The sequence below is a fragment of the Diabrotica virgifera genome, chromosome 2, assembly GCF_917563875.1.
Source record: "Diabrotica virgifera virgifera chromosome 2, PGI_DIABVI_V3a".
Classification (NCBI taxonomy): Eukaryota; Metazoa; Arthropoda; class Insecta; order Coleoptera; family Chrysomelidae; genus Diabrotica; species Diabrotica virgifera.
Genome location: NC_065444.1, coordinates 41,469,834 through 41,493,520, shown reverse-complemented (window position 1 = coordinate 41,493,520; position 23,687 = coordinate 41,469,834). Strand labels below are relative to the sequence as shown.

General features: G+C 34.6%; 1 protein-coding gene across 10 annotated transcripts in view; it reads right to left on the bottom strand.

The window, feature by feature from the left end:
- Nucleotides 1-5,006: 5,006 nt before the first annotated feature.
- The window catches only part of LOC114327962 (probable Na(+)/H(+) antiporter nhx-9), a 238,461-nt gene continuing 219,780 nt past the window's right edge, over nucleotides 5,007-23,687 (bottom strand). For all 10 annotated transcript variants that reach the window (XM_050643634.1, XM_050643635.1, XM_050643636.1 and 7 more), the window contains one exon: nucleotides 5,007-22,065. In XM_050643634.1, the coding sequence (XP_050499591.1) occupies nucleotides 21,837-22,065 (229 nt within the window). In that variant the 3' untranslated portion in view covers nucleotides 5,007-21,836. The remainder of the gene's footprint in view (nucleotides 22,066-23,687) is intronic.

Here is a 23,687-nt window from a genome sequence, read left to right as displayed (position 1 = left end):
TTGTTGTTTTAATAACCCTATTACGAATATTAGCTGATTAGAAGAAGCCGATAGAGCTTAGAACATAATAAGAAATCAGAGAGACTTCATTCTCATCAAAGGTAGGTTCAGCACAACTACATATCCTGGAGCAGATGTGCCTTCTGACCACATACTGTTAGTGGCCGTCATAAAGATTGCTCTTTCATGCAAGAACAAAACTGAAACTCAACAACAGATAGCATTGGTTAAACTGAAAGACCCAATGATACAATCAGAAATAAGCAATGAAATAAACACACAAATTCAAATATTGAAGACACAATTGCCAAAGATCTAACACCAACATGGAATACGATTACAAGTGCTGTAACAGACACCATGAAAAACAACTTAGGGTACAAACCAAAGAACAAGCAGCAAAAACGGATGACAGAAAAAATATTATTACTAATGGATGAACGACGAAGACACAAGAATGACGAAGATTGCAGCAATATGTCTAAAAACATTAACAGGCAAATACAAGCAAAGGTAAGAATGGCAAAAAATGAATGGCTTAAGCAACAATGTATCGATCTAGAACATTTACGACAGCACGACGACCGTAATTTATATTAAAAGCTTAAGGAGACTGCTGGAATATACAGAAAACGAAGACCAACTACCATAGTTAACCAGGATAACCAGATAGTGCTGGGTGAAAAGGAGAAAATTGATGTATGGGAAAACTATATACAGGACCTCTTCCATGACGGAAGACCTATGAGTGAAGTTTATACAGACGACCAGCTGACTGGCCCTTCAATCACAAAAGATGAGATGGAAAAGGCAACATTAAGTTCCAAAAAACAATAAGGCACCTGGACCGGATGAAATCCCTTCAGAATTACTCAAACTACTGGATGAAAGAGGAATTTCAGCACTATACAAAATATTTAATTTTATTTATGAAACTGGTTGCTATCCTGAACAGTGGTTACGCTCTTCCTTTATTCCCTTGCCCAAGAAAGTCAATTCAAAAAGATGTGAGGATCACAGAAAAATACCAGTTCCTTCAACTTATAATCGAGGGTAAAATTGAAGGCAAGAGTGAAATGAGACGCAAAAATGTGGCTCCGAAATATAAGGCAATGGACAGGGATTAACGACATACAATCTCTGATACATATTGTAAGAAACAGAGAGTTAATGGAAAATGTGATCGCTAACATCCATTGGTGGATTTTCATCTGAAGCAGAAGATACCAAGTTAACTTATTCGGACCCTTACTTTTGCAGTTAATCGGTGATAGCAGGTGAAGAATCTGCAAGGAACGTGGAAAATCCTACTCGCAAAAAGATGGGCAACAGACATAACTAATGTCAGAACGTATCTCGGAGCGAACTCTGACTCAGATCATTATCTTGTGGGGACAAAATTGTCATGACGGAATGGCATAGGGGACAGCATGATGGAATAAAGAGACAAAAAAGTATATATAAGAATTATATACTGTTATATTTCTATTTGATATGAAAATTAAATTTTGATAATTATAGACAGGATTCAATTTAATATAAAATATTTTCAATTTTCTCAACCACGGGCATATAAATTTAGAACAACCTGTATACAACAAATTGTTATATTTAATTTTAAGAAGTGATTAGAAAAAGCTTACGGAACTCGGGACAATGCGCTTAGAAAAAACAAAGTGAATGGCGCGTACCATTATCGTTGTTCGCGGAAGGTTCGATCATTAGCCTATGCTAAATAAAACTCAAGTGAAATCGATAATAGGTCATTATCGTTGTTCGCGGAAGGTTCGATCATTAGCCGATGCTAAATAAGACTTAGTGGAAATAGAGAATAGGTCATTAAATTTTGTAAATAGTAGAAAGTAATTTTAGAATGGGAATTAACTATTTTCTTTGAAATCCATTAAGCATATTTAGAAAGATTAAAAATTGGTTTTGAGGAAGACTGCGAATGAGAGTTGGTGGTGGAAGGTTGATTTGTGAATCTGGAAGGGATATTTAGAAAGTAGGGGAATGAATGACAAATAGAGATCAGAATGTTTTGAGCTGTCGAGAAGTGAAGTCCAGTAGTAGACGGTAGTGTACGGAGAGTGAGAAAGCCGGTGTAGTTCCGTGAGTGTGGAGTATCTATCGTGGAACGAGAGGTAGGCCAGGTTGAGAGTAAAAGAACCTCCTTGAGCCAAGAGTGTCCCGGTAGCTGATTGCAGTTTCGAAAAAGGTAGAATACAGCATCACGACAGAAGCAGGTACGAGAGCTATTCGCGGTGTGCAAGTACTTGGAAAGGGAAACGAGAAACGACCGTGCGCGAGTCGCGGAGAAATATTGCAACTATCTTAAATAATTCATATTGTCAATTGAAATTGTCAAATTGACGTATATTTCATATCTTCTGTCATTGACGCAGAAAAATTATATATTGCTCCACAATATTGATATGATATGCAATTATTATATAAAGGTAAATTTAATTAATTGTATTTTTCTTGCAGTACTGCATTTTAATAACTGATTTTATTTACTACATACAATTGTTTACGTTTGCTAAACATAACCTGCATCTTATTTTTCTTCTTATTATTTTTTTGGACTATGGTCTTGACAATTATCCAGCAACCAGGACTAATATAATTGGCCAATATAATTAAAAGTGCGAATAAAAGTACAGAGCGTAGAAATAGAGGTCGCTTTGCCGAACTTGCACGGTCCCAATACGAGCTAGTTTTCAAAGGAGAACATTACTGAAAGCCAGGACGAGGTTTTGATCGCAGCCAAGGATTGCAGGAAACGGGTCTTGTGTGAAGACATTCTCAGTTCACCAGAAAAAGGTCAGTCTCATTTGTTTGGACATGAATGTATGGGTTTTTCGTATTAAATACCACATTATAAATTGAAGAACATAATAAACAATATCAGAAAAGCTTCATCAAACTTAAATAGAATTGTTGCTAATAAATCCTAATAGTTAAATAAATAAAAACTTTCAATTGGAAACCAAAAGGAAATAAGATTCCCATTTGTAAATGTTATGTTTAAGAAAAATAAGATCTAGCAAATATTAAGCAGTGATTGCCATTTAAATAAAATAAACAATAATTTGATTATAATTGTAACCCATATGTGTGTATTATTTTACTCTTTTCTTTCCTATCCCGATTAGGAACCATTGAGAAATACTTAGAAGCCACGAGAGTAAGTAATTAATTTTATAATTCGCCCTGAGATTGAAAACATATTGATATGTGATCTGGTAAATTAATTAGATTATGATTAATGCATTGATTAAATTAAATGACATAAGAATATTATCTCATATCAATAATCAAGATCACATCAATACATAGACCGGGCTGTATCGTCGCCCCTGCTAGCGAAATTATTCTGATTCAATTTTTTTTGCACAAACTTACTCAAAAAGAGGTCCTTATATATCCACAGGGTGCCAGGCGGTGCCTTGGTCGAAAAATTGTTTAAACAATTTTTTTTAAGCAAGTTCACAAAAGTAATTTTTTCATTTCGAACAATATTTTTTAGACAACTTGGGTCATTCTGAGCAAAAAAGGTCTCCTGTAATTTTTCTCTAAAATTGATTGTTGTCGAGTTATATGCTATTAAAAATTTGAAAAATACGAAAATGGCCATTTTCAAGGCTTAATAACTCGATTAAAAATTATTATGAAGTTCAAAAAGTGACCAAATCAAGTTTCAAACCCCTTCTTCAAGGCCCTGAAGAGATTTTTGTCACTATTTTATTACAAAGCTGCTATTTTTAATTATTAACAATTATCGCTATAGTCCAACTGTATCGTTGCTCCCGTTAGCAAAACTATTTCGATTAGATTTTTTTGCACAAACTTACTCAAAAAGAGGTCCTTATAACACATCCACAGGGTGCCGGGCGGTGTCGTGGTCGAAAAATTGTTTAAACAATTTTTTTTTAAACAAAACAAAAATAATTTTTTCATTGCGAACGATTTTTTTTAGATAATTTGGTTTATTTTGAACAAAAAAGGTGTGTTATGATTTTTCTCTAAAATTAATTGTTGTCGAGTTATATGGATATTTTCGCATCTTTTAAATCTTAAATCGCGTATAACTCAACAACAATCAATTTTAGAGAAAAATCACAAGAGACTTTTTTCGAAGTGAAAAAAATATTTTTGTGAATTTGTTTAAACAATTTTTCGACCACGGCACCGCCCGGCACCCTGTGGATATGTTATAAGGACCTCTTTTTGAGTAAGTTTGTGCAAAAAAATCGAATCGGGATAATTTCACTAACGGGGGCGTCGATACATCCTGGACTATAGCGCATAATTGTTAATAATTAAAAATAACAGCTTTGTAACAAAATAATGTCAAAAATCTCTAGGACCTTGAAGAAGGGATTTGAAACTTGATTTGGTCACTTTTTGAATTTCATAATAATAATTTTTAATCGAATTATTAAGCCTTGAAAATGGCCATTTTCGCATTTTTCAAATTTTTAATCGCATATACATAACTCGACAACAATCAATTTTATAGAAAAATGACAAGAGACCCTTTTTGCTCAGAATGTCCCAAATTTTCTAAAAAAAATTGTTCGAAATAAAAAATTATTTTTGTGAATTTGTTTAAAAAAAATGTTTAAACAATTTTTTAACCACGGCACCGCCCGGCACCCTGTGGATATGTTATAAGGACCTCTTTTTGAGTAATTTTGTGCAAAAAAATCGAATCGGAATAATTTCGCTAGCGGGGGCGACGATACAGCCCCGTCTAACAACAAACTATTATGACAAAAAGAAATGTAAAGGCACGTATCCATTATGTTGGTGCTGCGTGCTCCGTGTAACTGCTCCAATGGATATGGCATGTGCTCCTCTACATATAAACCGCCACCGATTGGAGCGCCGAGCGGAGCGCCAACGTATCCACTATGTGGAGCAGTTACGCGGAGCACTAACGTAATGGATACGTGGCTTTACACTTTGGTCTTGGGTTGTTTAAAATCAAACAAAACATGTAATTATAATTATTTTATTTTACATTTTACGTAAACATGGTAATTGTGTTAAAGAAAGTTCTATGTCTATTTGTGGATCATTACATTAAGAACACTATATTTTATATTTTCCAAAGAAAAAATCGCACCAATATCTTTAGGACAACTTAACATTTTATTATTTTTTTGTATATTTGTAATTTTTTACTAGTTTTAACTTGGATGGATTCTCAGTATTTTTTTTTTGTTGTGTTGGGTCGTATTTATGATGCGTACGTGATTATTGGTCTTATATTGTCTTTATAAACTCTTCATTTCATCTCACAGTTAATGCATCGGTTACGCCATATAGTGATATTAATGCATCCTGCTAATATATTTACTCTCTGTACTTGATCTCTTACTTTTTTTCCATAGCTGGACATTGTAATCCCTAGGTCAGCGGTTCTCAACCTTTTTGAGTGATGTACCACCTACAGTTATTGTTATTATTTTTAGTACCACCTATATTTTTAAATTGCATTATAAATACTTACTAAGTACTACTATTTTAATTTTTTCTGTGTTTTGTGTACCACCGCCAATAATGCGATATATACCACCAGTGGTATACATGTACCACAGATTGAGAACCTCTGCCCTAGGTACTTTATTTCCATTACTTGTTCAATGCTAACCCCATCGATTTCCAGTTTATATGCCATTGCATTGTTACTGATTACTATTGTTCTGTTTTCTGAGTTGAAACCATCATGCTAAATTCTTTGGCTCTTACATTAAATCTGTAAACTAGCCTGTGAAGGCTATCTTCATTTTGGCGTACCAGAAAATTTTAATTTCATTATTCCCAATTCTGTATCCTCTTCTTTTATTGACGGTTTTTATGACTTCATCCATGATTAGATTAAATAGCATAGGGTTTAGTGACAGTATAAAGAGGGACAGTAAAACCTCTTCCATGTCGGCACTTTGATCTCAAGAAGTAATACCGGCAGTAAACAATTGGTAATTCACCAGTGTTGGATGCCTGTTAAAACCCGTACGTTTCTATGCGACTAGCAATGCGAGAGTGGGGCAAAAGCGACTGGGAACATTGCGCGGTCGCCTTGCGCTACTAAAGATTTTGCTTCCAATTTTTCGAAGAGTGGTTCTACTGTCCCTCTTTATACTGTGGTTTAGTGAACCTTCTGTCTTATTCCATTGTCTGTATCTATAGGTTCCGTAGGTTGTCCCTCATAAAATCAGTAGCTGAAACAGGACCCTTTCAACTCAGCTACATCTGTACGGTCAGTGCCGTGGTATATAATTTTGTGTCTAGAACCAACCTACTAAAGTTACTAACGCCAACATTGGCCTTGATACTCTTGTAACAAGATGATTTAACCGATTTTATCAAAAAGAAAAGATATTATTAAAATATTTATTAATTTCACAGTACTCTTTTCTTTTCACTATCATATATTTGCTATTTATCTCTGCTTACGAAGTTTAAATTGGTAACCTGATGAACCAAACAAACCAAGACACGTTAAATGCTACTAGGAGCACTCCCGAATCATAATTTACAATATACCTACCTATATACATTGTAAATCCCAAATCATGATTTCCAAAGTTTATACATTGTAAATTATGATTCGAGAGTGCTCCTAGTAGCATTTAACGTGTCTTGGTTTGTTTATTTCTACTGCATCATGAATGTAAATTTAGTATAGTTAGCTTTGAAACTCTGTACGTTAAAGATATTCGAAACACATATTTATCCACCATCGTAGTTTTCTTGTAAAAACCCTAAAATCCCTAAAATTAATAATTAATATCATGTATAGTATTCTTAATGTAATGATTCAGTTAGAACATTATGGCGTTTTCCAAATAATAACCTAGTTAGTTTAAGTGTTCCATGAACCTACAAACGTAACATATTGCCTAGAACAAAGCAAACTGGTAACTCTTTATAAATAGTTACTCTATTTCTATTCGTGCTAGATTTGACCACATGATTGCTCCATTTCCAGATTTTTTTTATCAAAAAACAAAACATTTCGATCCCCCCTTTTATTTTTAGATATTATTATATGATTGTGATTCGTTCTCCCCGGTCCTCTTTTTCCTCCCACTTTGCTTTGTATAGCCATTCGCATCAACTTTTATTTTCATTTTTTAGTATGTGACTAGTGATGTAAAGTCGGGTCCATCGATATTTCGCCCGTCGGCAAATTCAAAGAGATAATATTTGTATGTTATGAAATTCGAGTAAACCGATGTCCCTTTATCTAGGCACATGCCGGTTTTTCTTACAATCCGGTTACTCATCGTAAATCAATCAGTTTAGCACTTAAAAATTTATACTTGGGGATTAGTACAGTTAAAATTGTTAGACAATTATACTATTAAGCAATATAATTGAAACTTTTTTCTACTTTGAAGGACAAAAAAGCGAGTTCATTAGCGGAACGTAATACAAAATTATTCTGCAAATTACATTTGATACAATATTTGATTAAAATATCTCATTTGATGGTAAAAAATATATTAAATACATATATTAATTTGTCCGGACTAAAGGTGGTAAAAGATGGTCTGGAGTTATATTTTTGTTTGAATTTGCCGACGGGTGATAGATAGATGGTGTCAACTTTAAGAAGAGAATATTCTCGACCAGAAAATTCTCAGCGAGAATATTCTCGGGCAGAAAATTATTTTCGAGAATTTTCTGTATTGTTTTTGCCAATTCACCTAGTATATTTTTTGGATCCCAAACATTATTATTCTTGAAGCTCAAACACCTACTTGCCGCTTCGCTTATGAAATGCTTTTTCGCTTTCACGCGATTTTAGATTAAATCCCCGAAAATCTGAGTAGCCGGAGCTGGGAAATCCCATGAACCACTAGCTAGGGTGTTTACAGTGTCAGTATTTATTGCTTTGGTGCTATATTAACGTGCAAACCGTTAGAATGGATCGAAGTAAAGCATAATTTACTAAAAAAATCTAAAACGCTCACTATACTACTCGCGAAGTCGACCGAAGTTCAGCGAGTACGAGAGTGTAGACAGGTTGTTCATGCGGCTTTGCTGCGTCTCGGCCTACTTGCATTCTGTGGCGGTTTTTGAGACCAAGTCAAAGGAACCGAAGTTCTTATCGCCCGGCGTGAATGTGTTCCTCGCGAAGTAGAATGAGTGTGTAGTGACTGGTACTTCGGACTTCGGTGAACTTTCCCGAAGTAACTTCGCGAGAGTGTGGTGCTCGCTTTAAAAGGAATATATGAAATTACTGTAAAATTAAAAGTGTACAAGGTAAAACAAGTACTTTTGCAAATTTTGTGATAGTCAATACTTGAAAAATGCAACAAGAATGACAAAACATTTAGTAAAATGTTTTAAATGTCCGGTGGGAGCGAGACAATTATTTGAAAAGGATCAACAGAAACATTCATCAACTGCTTTTCAGCCAACACAGTTGTTAGGTTCGTCCAATGACGGTAAGCATGCCTTCATCCAGTGCATCGACTAAAAGAAGTTTCAGTACTTATGGTTTTATCCACTCCTCTAAAAGAAACTGGCTTCCTGATGATCGGGTTGATAAGGTAACTTTTATTGCTTACAATTTAAAATTGTTAGACGTAGACCAATCCATGACTGAGCTGGCGACTAGTGAAAAACAAAATCCCACAACTTCTCATCAGTACATTGAAATGCAGAATGTAGATGACCAGAATGAGCTAATGATAGAAATAGATTCTGAATCTGAGGCCTCATCTTTTTCAGATTAGCTCACCACATCCAGTACTTGCTGTTAAGAAAATTTCATTTTTTTTGTCAAATAAATTTTATTTTCTGTTGTTTTTGTATTTTCTTATATATAAAGAACACTGTTGTTTTCGTCTCATAATTTTGTATATAATTTGATGATTTTTAATACCCTATTTCATCTTTAACAATATCCATAAGCGCGTCATAAGGTTCATTCTCAGAAAATTCTCCATATCGAGAATATTCTCGGGAATATTCTCCGATTTTTCATTCTCGAGAATTTTCCATTATATGTGACCAAAGTAGATTTTTCTTTCCTTTCCTAGTGTCCAGTATTTCTTTTTTCATCTTTCTTAATGATTCCGGATTTTTTACGTGTTGTATCCATGGTATTTTCTACATTCTCCGATAACATCACATCTCAGCTGGCAAGTCTTTTTCAGTTGCGTCCGTATTAATTATCGAAGCTTCAACTTCATATAAAAGGGCACAGAATACATAGCATCCTAATAATCTAGTATTAATTTCTGGATGATACCCAATTTGGGTTCCGCAAAGGCCTTGGAACAAGAGAGGCATTGTTTGCGTTTAATGTCCTCTCTCAAAGATGCTTACATATGAACCTGGTAATTTATTCCTCTTTCATCAACTTCGAAAAAGAGTTCGGCAGGATCCGACATGAAAAACTAATAGAATTATTGAAAAACAGAGATATAGACAGACGAGATTTACGAATTATCATCAATCTGTATTGGAATCAAAAGGCCAATATAAAGATAGAAGAACAAAAATTTGAGAATATTGATATAAAGAGAGGAGTAAGACAGGGTTGTGTTCTGTCGCCGCTACTGTTTAACCTGTACAGTGAAGCCATATTTCAGGAAGCGATAGCGGAGCTAAGTGATGGAATCTCTATAAACGGAAGAATAGTAAATAACATAAGATTCGCTGATGACACCGTTATAATGGCAGACACCCTGGAATCGCTACAAGAATTGCTAAATAGAATTAACGATTATTGCATTCGATACGGACTAAAAATAAACAAGAAAAAAACTAAATTTATGATCGTCTCAAAAACAGAATATGGAAATGAAAGGTTAATGATAGAGCAAACCCAAATAGAAAAAGTTAAGTCATACAAATATCTGGGATCCTGGGTTGATGACAAAAATTGGGTATTGAGATGAATTCAGATATTATCTATTCTTTTGGAATTTCCTCGATATAGTAAATTTCATTGAATAATTATACTAGTATTTCAATGTGGCTCTCTGTTAGTAGTCTTAAGTTTCTGTAGGTATTTCATCCGGTCCCATGGCTCTATCATTTTTTATTCCTTTTAGTGCTTTTTCAATCTCTCTTTTGATAACTGTAGGTTAATTTCTACCTGTTGGCTCTATTGTCTCCATTATTTACTCGTCTTCAAATAGCTCTTTTATATATTTATGTTCTCTGCACTTTCAATCAATATTTTGTTGTTTTCGTCCATTATGTTTCCAAAACCTTTTTTCTTGTATACGCCAGATGTTTCTTTAATTTTCCTGTAGGTGTATGTTAAAGCTGTCATGTTGTTTTTAATCTTTCTATTTCTGTACATTTTTCTGATAGCTACAATTCCTTCGCTTCTTTGATTTTTTGTTTGATTGTTTTATTTACGTTTTTGTATTGTTGTTCGTTTCGATTCTTTTATTTCCGATATCAATGACTATATTTCTTGTGTTAAATATCTATTGTTGCTTTTAGGGGATGTATCGCCCTCTAGTTGTTGTATGATGTACCTCAGAATCTTCTCTACCTCACTTCATTTTTCTTTAGCGTTAAGTTATCCTTGTCTTTCTACTTTCTGGACTTCCTTGTGTATTTGTTCTTTGATATATTGGCAGAGATCAGCTTGTTTTAGTCTTCTAGATTAATTCTAGGGGTTTTGGGTGCTGTTTTAATTTTCTTTTGTTTGATTTTCATGTCTGCTAAAACAAGGTTGTCGTTACTTGCTATGGTAATGCCCCTGGGTATGCTATTGCCCCTGGGTAAGCTTAGTCCATACTATGGTGTTATGGAATCTTTGGTTTATAATGATGTTTTATAATGCTAAATAACCTATAGATAATGACCAATAGTACCAATAATGCATTAAATGAATTGCCAAGAATAACTTCTATTAAAAAAATTGAACTACATAGTAGTACATAATCATGTGGTTAAATCTTAGACTATAATAAGAATAATGTCAATGATACTAAATGAACATTGCGTAAATTACGATTTAATGTAAACGTACCGGACTTAAAACGAAAGAAATTCGAAAAAACTCGCTATAAGTACTTAGATACTTTAGGTCGATACTAAGATACTTCAAACATCTTATTTTGATATCATTTTTGGTGCTGTTCATCCACGATAGAAAATTGTGAAATCAGAAACAACAGATCAAATGGTCGGTGAAATACATTCACTAGATTTGCTTTCAATTTGGTTTACTAAAGTGGTAAAGTTGTATTTTAAAAGTATTCCAAAGAAGCGGATTCCTCTCCTATGTTGTTTGTTACTTTTTTTTGTCAGTTCAACAGAGAATTAAAAAATTGTTGATACAGCCTGTTTAGTTTTAAATTAGATATACGCATTCTAAATGGCAACACTGCTTCCCCGCTGCCCACCTAATGCATTTGATTCGCGCTTTCAGTCATTCTACAGTGGAAATGCAGCTCTTCTTTATAATCAGTGTTGCCGATTTTAGCGCTTCATTCAGCCACATATATCTAATCGAAAACTAAACGTATTGTATATCCTCTACTTTAATAAAAGTCGTCTTGTTTGCTTAATCATACAAGAAAACTGTAAAATCTTATTTAACGAAGCACAGGTGCTTAGTTATACTTCTTCGTCTTCTTTAGTCACCGTGTCCATATTCAGACATTGGCTGTTATCATGTTTACAATTTCCTGAATCCATGCTCTATCGGCTGCTGTGCGAAATAATTGTTCTACTATGGAACCAGTGCAAATATACTAACTATAGTCTACTTAAGAGTACTGAGCCATTTCCTCTAATATTGACTAATTTTACGCAGCCATGAAAGTTTCTTTCGACCAGTTGATCTCTTCCTTCCCCTTTTCCTTGTATTATAAGATGAAATAGGTCCTCTGATTATATGGCAGAAGTATTCTGTTTTTCTTCTGAATTAATAATTATAATAACATCTTCATTTTTAAGTGTGCGAAACTCACAATATTTTTAGGATCCTTCAATAGTACCACAATTCGAATGATTCTAATTTGTTAGAATGTTGAAGCATAGTGTTGGTAATGTCCATGTTTCACAAATATATAATAGGACCATACATAACATTTCAGGACTTTATTGCGATATACATAGACAGGTTTCTGTTACCTAAAACTGGTTTCTAAGTCATAAAAGCCTTACGTGATATTTTATGTGGTTTTCAGCGCTGCAAAATATGAAACGTTTCTCTAGACTCTAGATTAACCGACAGAGTCTAGGGACACACGACGAAGACTATAAAGAATGCACATACTAGAGAAGTAGCTTCATTTTATGGAAACACTGCAGACAAAGATACTATATAATATTGCCTACTTAAGAGTATTAAGAGAACTGAGCCATTTCCTCTTTTTCTATTTAGCGAATTTGATACATAAAGATAAACGTCAAACAGCTCATATCGAGTATAGATGAATAAAACAGTTGAAACTCAATAATTTCCTAATCCATTCAAAATAGAAGTAAATCTAGCGAATGTACTACACCTATGTACCACCAATAACAATAATTTATCAACAGAATATCGATTTTTATATTGTCTTTTTAACGCTAAATCCGCAAATGTGCTGAGATTCGTCTATCTTGTTGAAGTATACTAACCAAAGAACTAATAGTTGTCTTAATACAATATGGCTATAAATGTTCGGCTGAAGTCTATTTTTATATAAATCGCTACAATAATTTCGCCACGTTTCCAATATTTGTGACGAAAATATAATTTTATCGTCTAGAGTACGTCTATTAAGCAACCTATTAAGCAGATGTACCTATTAAGCAACACGGGATTTTTACCGTCTCTAACAGTGCAGAAGACGGATCGGAAATCCATTTGATTATTCTCGGTGTGTTGAATGGAGAATAATCAACAAGGTATAATAGGTGAGTTAAGTATATCCCGACCATACTCCGAAACCTTCCGAACCTCATAGTCTTGGCGAGCTGAGCGATTTCGACGGTTGACGGTCGACGGTTCGACGGTTCACAACCCCTTCCCCTACGCGAGGTGAGCGTAATTCCTTCCATGTCTTACCCCTGGCGAGTTGAGCGAGATTTCCTCTCCTTATGTATCCATTTTCGCATTAATAAATAAATGCAATTCCTAATCCACTCGATCGTCGTTTAGTATCATTATTCATGTATCAAATATCGTCACATTGACCTGAGGTTCCGATATGTAGATTGTAAATATATTTCGATAACGAAATAAACGAGTAATTAACGCTAATTTTCTTATCTTTTGTATGTGTGGTTTTTAAAATAAGTCTTCTATTCTATCTATTAGCCTTGCGACATCCAATATTGGACATAGGCCTCCCCTTCGCTCCTCCATCTTTCTCTATCCTGAGCCATGTGCATCCATTTTGAGCCTGCTTGGTGTTTTAGGTCATCTACCCATCTCATCTGTGGTCTTCCTCTCTTTCGTTTATATGTCCATGGTCTCCACTCTGTAATAATTTTATTCTATCTTTCGTCTTTTTGTCTAATCGTATGACCGGCGAATTTCCATTTTAGTTTAGCTGTTTGACGAGCAGCATCTTTAAATTTTGTGATATTTCTTACCCAGGAATTCCTATTTCTATCTGACAGTCTTACGATGATCATTTGTCTTTCCATTGCTCTTTGTGTTTTCGCAATTCTGTCCATATTCGCTTTTGTGAACGTCCATGTTTGACATTCATATGTAAGGACCGGAAGAATACATTGGTCGTAGATTTTCGTTTTTAGATATTGAGGGTATTTTTTAGTCTTCAATATGAAGCTGAGCTTACCAAACGAGGCCCACGCTAACTTCGTTTGTCTCTTTATTTCTGCTGTTTGGTTGTCTCTATTCAATTTTATTATTTGTCCCAAGTATATGTATTCATTCACTTCCTCTATTTGGTTTTGTTTAACTACGATTCTTAACTCATCCTCTTGATTTGTTATCACTTTTGTTTTGCTGTAATTCATATTTAATCCAACTTTACTGGCTTCGTGGTCTAGTTGTTGTATCATTATTTGTAGTTGTTCCTTGTCTGTAGCGATAATGACGATATCGTCAGCGTATCTTAGGTGATTTAAGTATTGGCCGTTAATGATGCATATTCTTCCCATTGTAATCTCTTGAAAATGTCTTCTAGAGCTTGGTGGCTTGGTTGAAGAGCTTCGGCGAAATCGTATCTCCCTGTCTAACGCCCCTTTTGATAGGTATGGGGTGTGTATTCTGTTCAAGTTGGATCGTAGTTGTGGCCTTACTGTATATATTAGAGATTAGTTCTGTATACCTGTAATCTACTCTGCTATTGTGTAGTGATTGTTTCACTGCCCAGTGTTCTATTAAGTCGAATGCCTTTTCAAAATCTATAAATGGGTATTATATATATATATAATATGGGTATTTGGTATTCATTTATTTTCTCAATAAGTAACTTCATTGTTAGTAGGTGATTACATGTACTGTAGCCTTTTCTGAATCCTGCCTGTTCTTAGGTCTGATAATTGTCGAATTTAGGAGTTAGTCTGTTGGTTAATATTTTAGTTAACAATTTATACATAACATTAAGCAAGATAATCGGTCTATAATTTTTCAGATCTTTTTTGTTTCCTTTTTAAAACAATAATAAGGTGATTGCATCATTCCAATTACTGGATATGTTTGGTGTACTTAGTATTTTGTTCATTAATATATATAAAACTTCCCTTGTAATTTTTCCGCCATTTTTAATCATCTCCACTGTAATGCCGTCTCTTCCTGGTGATTTATTATTTTTCATTTCTCTCAGGGCTTTCTTTATTTCTGATTTGCTAATCTCTGGTTGTAGGTCAGAGTTAGCATTTTTTATTTTAGTTTTCAATTTTTGAAGAGTTTCTTGTGTCGGTGGTTGCTTTTCTTGATATAAGTCTAAGTAATACTGTTGTGTTATTGCTCTAATATTTCATGTATATCGTTGGTCTCTTCTATCTGATTTTTGATGGTATTTATTTCTGTTTTTCCCAGATTTGGTCGTAAGCACTTCATATTCTTGTTTTGTTGAATATCTTTTTCAACTTGTCCTTCTTGTTCCTTTCTTTTCTCTTCTTTTATCTTTTTCTTGATGCTTTTGTTTATCTTCGAATACTTTGCTGTTTATCTCTTGTTTTGTTGAGCTAGTGTTCTCCATTTTTCCATTAATGTTTTTATTTCATGTGAGATCCATTCTTGTCTTTTCTTTCTCATGGGTGCCACTTCTTTCCCGGCTTTCAGTAATGTTTGTGTTAGAATGTTATTAATTTAGTCGACTCCTTTATTTACGAGTTGATTTTTATCGGGCATGATGTTTTTATTTTCTCTTTATACTCTTGTTTATTTTCCCTTAATTTTTCATATCTAAATTTTGTAAATTTTGTGTTCTCTTTTTCATTTCAAGTTGCCCATTAATGCTTAGGTTCGCTCTAACTAATCTATGGTCACTACCAGTTGTAAAATGGTTAAGAACGGTTACGTCTTGTACAACAGACTTTTCCGATGAAAGTATGTAGTCCGATGTATGTATGTAAATGTCTTATAAAAACGAATTCTGTCTCCTGCTGAATTTATTATCCGAGATTATCACATATTTCATCAGTATCGTTCTTCAGGTTACATTTCTTATCCATCTGGTAAGGAGTTTGACCTTTTGAAATAAATTTCTCGGTTCCTTCTGGCAAACATTTTCTTCTCTGTATATTTGGGAGATATTATATAACGCTATATATCCATCGTTTACTCCAAATCTTGTTCTTTTCTGCGTTAAATCATAGTCCAAGTGTCATCAGTTATCCATGGCTTACGGTTAGTGGAGACGGGTGTCGTATAGTTTTTCTACGCTAGATTATTTTGTTTTTGAGATAGATCCAACTTTTTTAGGATCATTATCTACTTGATCTAAAGAAAGGTTGTTGTTCTAAATGTTCTTGGAGTTCGTTGATTTTTGAGGAGTTTGGGAACATGCTTTTTCTTAGGGGTCTCCTTTTAAGGATGACGTTTAATACTAGGAGTTGATGGTCACTTCCACAGTCTCCTCCCGGGTAGGTATGTTTTACAGTTGTTGGCTGAGGATTTGCATCTTGATCTTGATTTCTGGTTCGTTCATCTGGGCTACGTGATGTGTAAAATCTACGAGGATGGTGCTGATAAAATTTGTTTCTAAATTGTGTGTTACTAAATGCCAATATTTATTGAGAGTTCTCAAAAATGTTGAAACCTCTCCAATGGTTTTTCCAGTTTAAAGGAAACTACTACAACTGAGCCTATTTATTATATTTTTATGTATATAAAATTATGTACGAAAAATTATATATTGTAGTGAATCTCGCCCACACTTATTTACTTACTTATTTACGGTAATGTTCTCAGTAAACCAAAATTGTCACACATTACCGATAGAAAGTTAACATAATTTGTTAGCTTTAGTCAAACAAGATAGACGAATAGTTCTTTTAACAGATGATTTTTTTAGCATGAGCAAACTATCATGGAATGGACGTTAACAAAATATTTTCTTATCAGTACCTTAACGTATTTTCATTATCCAATTTAAGAATTTTTTCTGTTTAAATTTCGTTATTGGATCCAAGTTTAATCCCTCGATTTTATTTACGCAATCACTGGTAAAACCTATAAAAAGTGCCAAGACTAATAGAATTCATAGCCTAGGATGATCTTTTGTATTGTACCCCCGGAGATCGCTGGGAAAATTTACACTCAAAATAACAAAATTCAGTTTGGCAACACTGTGTGAATGTTGATAGTAACATAACTTTTAAGATAAACATAACTGTCATTTAGTCCAGACAAATTAATATATTTTTTAGCCAACCAAAATGAGATTTTTCAACCAAATAATGTTTCAAAAATGATGTGCAAAATAATTTTTAATTGGGCTCTGTTAATGAGCTTGCTTTTTTGTCATTAAAGTAGAAAAAACTTTAAATTTACTCATTAAATCATTATCGGCCAGTTATCGTCTGAATTATTTTAACTGTACTAATATCCGTCGACTAATTCTGAATGATTAATGGCTTGTTAAAACATTTTATCTGTAGCGGCTTCTGGAATGTCCTACAAATATCGAATTTCATTGATAAAATGCGCATATCTCACCGATCTTCGCTTCGACCATACCACATCCCAGTAAGTTAGAAGAAAAGAGGTCCATAGAAAGAATCTGTGCGAAATACGCAGATGTTTTTTTATCTGGAGGACGATCCTTGCACTACAACGAATATATACAAAGCAAGAATTATATTGCAGAAAAATACGACACCAGTTTACAGAAAACAATATAGATTGCCACACGGACAGAAAACGGAAATCAATAAACAGATAGACAAAATGTTAGAGGAAGGAATCATTGAAAACGCAGTATCGGAATACTCATCACCATTACTTATAGTACCAAAGAAGAGTGATAATCAGGGAATGAAAAAATGGAGAGTAAGTCATCACGAGACAAGCATGGCGTCAGGAGCGGGATAGTAGAAGTGTCATTTGAGTAATTTACCAAATAAAAATAAATTATGTCATCATCATCATCATCATTCTTTTTGCCTTATCCCTATGCGGGGTCGGCTTCCCTAATTGCATTTCTCCACACAATTCTATCTTGGGTCATATCAATGTTAATCCCCTTTACCAACATGTCCTGCCTTATCGTCTCCCGCCAGGTCTTCTTTGGTCTTCCTCTCCTACTCCTTCCAGAAATCTGCACTTCAGCTATTCTTCGTATTGGGTGATTAACGTCTCGACGTTGAACATGACCAAACCATCTTAACCTATGCTCTCTCATTTTGGCGTCAGTTGGTGCCACATCTAGACTTCCCCTAATATACTCATTTCTAATTTTATCCTTCTTTGTCACTCCACTCATCCATCTAAGCATTCTCATTTCCGCCACATGCATTCGTTGTTCCTCTTTCTTTTTCACTGCCCAACATTCAGTTCCGTACATCATAGCCGGTCTTATGTCTGTTTTATAAAATTTTCCCTTCAGCTTCATTGGAATTTTTCTGTCACACAACACACCACTCGCTTCTTTCCACTTCATCCATCCAGCCCTAATTCTACTGCATGCATCTCCATCTATTTCTCCATTACTCTGTAATACCGATCCTAGGTACTTGAAACTATTACTTTTCACAATCATTTCACCATCCAAAGATACCATTTTATTTGTAGTAACTCCATCCTTAAATGAACATTTCAAATACTCTGTTTTTGTCCTACTAAGTTTTAAACCTTTTTCCTCCAGAGCTTGTCTCCACTGTTCCAGTTTTTGTTCTAAGTCTCTTTCACTATTTCCTATGAACACTACATCATCAGCATACATTAGGTGCCATGGAATGCTACCCTGTAGTTTCACTGTTATCTGGTCCAAAATTAATGAGAATAAATAAGGACTAAGCACTGAGCCTTGGTGCAATCCTACTTTCACCTGAAATTAATCAGTCTCTCCCACACCTGTCCTAACACTAGTCGTTACTCCCTCATACATATCTTTCACAATCTTTACATATTCGCCCGGGACTCCTTTCTTATTGAGTGCCCACCACAGAATCTCTCGAGGAACTCTATCATATGCTTTCTCAAGATCAATGAATACCATATGAGCGTTGGTCTCTTTATTTCTGTATTTTTCCATCAGTTGCCTTACAATGACAATTGCATCTGTTGCTGATCTGCCTTGCATAAAGCCAAATTGATTATCGGATATTTCGGTTTCTTCACGTATCCGTCTATCAATTACTCTCTCCCATATTTTCATGGTGTGGCTAAGTATTTTTCATATATTATAGCCCTGTAATTTGTACATTGTTGTATGTCTCCCTTGTTTTTGTAGACAGGTACTAATATACTGCTTCTCCATTCGTCTGGCATTTGTCCAACTTCCATAATTCTATTAAATATACCTGCTAGCCAACTTATTCCTGTCTCTCCCAATGCTCTCCATACTTACCCAGGAATATCATCTGGTCCGACTGCTTCTCCTTTCTTTATTTTTTGAAGTGCTTGAGCCACTTCCGCGTTTGTTATTCTGGTAACCATTGCTGTTACTGTCTCCGTTAACTCCACAGGCTGTCTGTCAAATTCTTCATTTAATAAACTGTCAAAATACTTTCTCCATCTCTTTTTGACATCCTTTTCGTGAATTAGTATTTTATTATTTTCATCTCGGATACATCTAATCTGATTAAAATCTCTTGCTTTCTTTGCTCTCTATGTTTGGCTATTTTATATATCTTTGCGTCGCCTTCCCTGGTATCAAGTTGATGGTATAGGTTTGAATACGCTTCTGCTTTAGCTTTTGCTACTGCTATATAGGTTTGAAGATCTATGTAATTATGTCAGAAATTGTAATATTAAGGATATGGGACTTTTGAAGTCTATTGAGACTTTATATAAAAAATTCAGTTCGTAATTTGTCCGGTTGTCAGTATAGTCTATTTAACGATATTATACAGACTCTTTAACATATCTTTCTTCTTGGAGGAAGAAGAAGGATCCTTCAGGCAGGAACCCATTTACATTAATGAAGTTTCTTCTTATGTGTTCATTCTTCAAATCGAAAGTGTTTAGTGGGTGGCAAAATATGTCGAGTGTATCGCAAAATAAAATAAAAATAAATATAAATATGTAGTGAAACAGTGGCCCCAACCAACATTGAACAGACCCAAGTGAGAATAACGCATTTGCAGCTAGGGCATAGTAACTTAACCCATAAATACCTCTTTACTTGAACTGTGTCACCAATGTTCGAAGATTGCCAAACAACTGTATTTTTTATAGATATGGTTGAAAAATCGTTGGAGTATCGTAATTCCTTCTTCATCTAACAATCTGAGTAACTCAACAGGAATTTGATCAGATCCAATTGCTTTCCCGTCTTTCGAGGTATTTACTGCTCTAGTAATTTCTTCAATAAAATTGTGATATCGGGACCAGTTAAGTTGTGAACATCTATCACTTTTTCCTGAATGACTTCCAGCTCAGTCCTCTCGTCTGCAAAGAGATTGTTGAAAAGACCATAGGTTATATAAAAGACATTGATTTATATAAGAAAGGACAAAGATCATGTCCGGACAACTACAGAGGAATAACTCTCTTAAATACGACAATGAAGTTATTCACAAGCATACTCAAGGATAAATTGGAATCACAGATAAAGAACAGAGAAGAACAGCAAGGATTCAGAAAAGACAGGTCGACGACGGACGCAGTATTTGTCATGAAACGAGTGAAAGAGAAGTAGATAGAATATAACAAACCTGCATATATTTGCTTCGTAGACCTAACGAAAGCATTTGAAAGAGTCAGACTTAGCGATATAATAAAGAAAATTAAGCAAAAAAGGATACGGGCAAACATTGTTGAAGTCATAAAACAAATGAACAATAACAACACGACAAAAATTAAAACAAACGACACCACTACGGCCAACATACCAATACCAGCAGGAATCAGGCAGGAAGACAGCCTCAGTCCATTTCTATTCAATATGCTAATGGATGAAATAATAGATGTGGAATCGCTACAACTAGGATACAGACTCGGCCACAGTAGAATCAGTATAGTGTGCTATGCGGATTATGTAGCCCTGATTGCAGAAGACGAGGATGACCTACAAAGACAACTTTATTGATTCTATCAAGCATGTCGACGACTCAACATGAACATATCCACGCAGAAAACAAAATGCATTACCATTGCGAAAGACCCAATTAGATGCAATCTCGTGGTAGCGGGGAACCCCATAGAACAGCTAAACCAGTTCAAATATCTAGGTGTAGAGTTATCAAGTTATCATGACCCAGCCAGAGACCTAAGAGGACAAATTAACAAGGCCGCTGTCTTGTCCGGATGTTTGAGAGGTGTGGCTGGAATAACCCATATATGAGAATGGACAGCAAAGTTAGAATTTATAAAACTTGCATCAGTGTTATGACCTAGGGCATTGAATTAAGAGAAGACACCAATAAAACCAAAAGCATGCTACGAACAGCCGAAATGAAGACACTAAGAGCAATAGCAGGGAAGACAAGAAGAGATAGAATAATAAACAACATCATCAGGGAACAATGTGGCGTGCAAGATGTTCTCAGATGGGGCAGGCAAAGACGAAGAGAATGGTTCAGTCATGTAAAAAGAATGGAGGAGCACAGACTACCAAGAATTGCGCTAGAAGGAAAACCAGCAGGCAAACGTCCACCGGGGAGACCACCAAAAATATGGAGAGATAGCTGGCAGTCTACCTTTCAAGAAATACGTTAACGTCGGAATTAACAGATCGACAGATCTACAACAAGTATAAGAAGAAGAAGAAGATTTATATAAGTTATTGTAACATTCCCTGTATTATATTTTATGTAGCTAATAACTCCTGTGGTTGCAGGGGATATTAACCCTGAAAACACTAACAGAACAATAAATAAAAAAAGACTCTGGAGAAATGTTGTAATGATAAACCTAAAAATACAATTGAAAAAGTTATGACTGGGTTTGGATAGAGTTGTTAAGGTTGTACTACCAAACGATATAGACATACAACCTTGTGAGCCTCTTGTGTATTTTTACACAATAGTAATTTTTATTTAATGTATATATTCTGTATATGTTCTATATTTTTGAACCAGGGATCTCCGAAGAAGGTATTTGCGCGACTTCGCAAGAGCAAAAGCTTTAGTAACTAATGTTACCTTCGTTACTCACATAAGAGAGCCCAGCATCCAATAACGAAACTTAAATCTTCCAATTAAGCTATGTACCCAATCTAGTTCAATCACAATAATCTTTCAGTCGCTAATATTTAAATAAATAAGCCCTAGAACCCAGCTTTCATCAAACAGTCAATATCGGCGTCGTCGGTCGACTCGTCTGAAGGTGTCGGCGATGGGGACGAAACTGTGGTCATTAGGGATGCTCCCAAGGTCGTCGTCGGTTGCCTAGTGAAGCTCGATCGTCGTTGGGCTGTATTGGAGTTCACCCAGGATGGCCTCCGCAACGACGACGTGCCAAAAGCTTCTTCGGGAATTATGTCCCTAGTGATGGATCTAAAAAAGATTCCTGTTAGAAAAAAAAAACAAGTTCTTTTAGTTTTGTGCGATGAAAATGGAGGTCTTTTGATAAATGCTTGTGAACAAAATTACTTCTTGAAACATAAAAAAAAACAAACATGCATATGGTTGGTACAGTATAAATACCGTTACACGTCATTATTTACGTCAGAGATATGAGTTGACGTTGTTGCCAAATTACAAAAAAAATCCTGAAATAATTTTAAATCAAATATATCACAAATAATTATTATTGCCGAAGTGGATTATACAATGGAACAAATTAACACATTAAACGTCATGTGAGTGGTATTTAACTCACACCCTGTTTGGCTCAGGCGATATGTGAGTTGAATATAATTCACAATAACATTGAGATTCTAAACATTAGTCCTGTCGCCAGGGGGGGTACAACGGCCTCGTTAATTCAGATGGACTTACCCAAGTTTTTTTTATGTATTTTGACCCGTAGAACAAGAATTTTTTGGGTAACAGTTGATCCGGATGTCGATAAGATTGTTATAGACCAAGAACTTGAGGAATCAAATAACAGCGATTTTTGGCAAAACAAAACCATATTTTGTATTTTTTGGGTCATTTTAAGCAAAAAATATTTCTACAAGTTTTTTAGTAGGATGCACAGTTTTCGAGATAAACGCGGTTGAACTTTCAAAAAATCGAAAAACTGCAATTTTTAAACCCGAATAACTTTTGATTAAAAAATAAAATAGCAATTCTGCTTAGCGCCTTTGAAAGTTCAAGTCAAATTATGTCGGTTTTGATTATTTGCATTGCTAAAAATTTATTGTGTTATTGTTAAACAAAGCTACAAACAACTAGTGCGTGAGTGATGTTTCTATGATTTCTCATTTAAAATCGAACGAGTAGGTAGAATAGGTACTAGTGCAATCAAGACTATTTCTACGTTACATGCGTTAAAACGCATGTAAAAGCACGGGAAACCCTACGTGTTTATAGCTTTGTTAAACAATAAAAAAATAAATTTTTACCAATGCAAATAATCAAAACCGATATAATTTGACTTAAACTTTCAAATGCGGTAAGCAGACTTGCTATTTTATTTTTTAATCAAAAGTTATTCGGGTTCAAAAATTGCAATTTTTCGATTTTTTTAAAGTTCAACCGCGTTTATCTCGAAAACTGTGCATCCTACGAAAAAACTTGTAGAAATATTTTTTACTTAAAATGGCCCAAAAAATACAAAATATTGTTGTGTTTTGCCAAAAATCGCTGTTATTTGATTCCTCAAGTTCTTGGTCTATAACAATCTTATCGACATCCGGATCAACTGTTACCCAAAAAATTCTTGTTCTACGGGTCAAAATACATAAAAAAAACTTGAGTAAGTCCATCTGAATTAACGAGGCCGTTGTACCCCCCCTGGCGACAGGACTACATGTATTCAATGTAAATAAATAAAAACATTAGAAATAGAAAACAAGAACTAAGTAATAATCTAGTTAAAGTACCTAAATAATAAAAACAATAAATATAATAAAATATATACTTAGTAAATAATAAAAACAAATCTGAAGTATCAACACCACAACTTTCAAGTGTTACCAATTTATGTCAAAATGTAACCTTGTTCGATCACA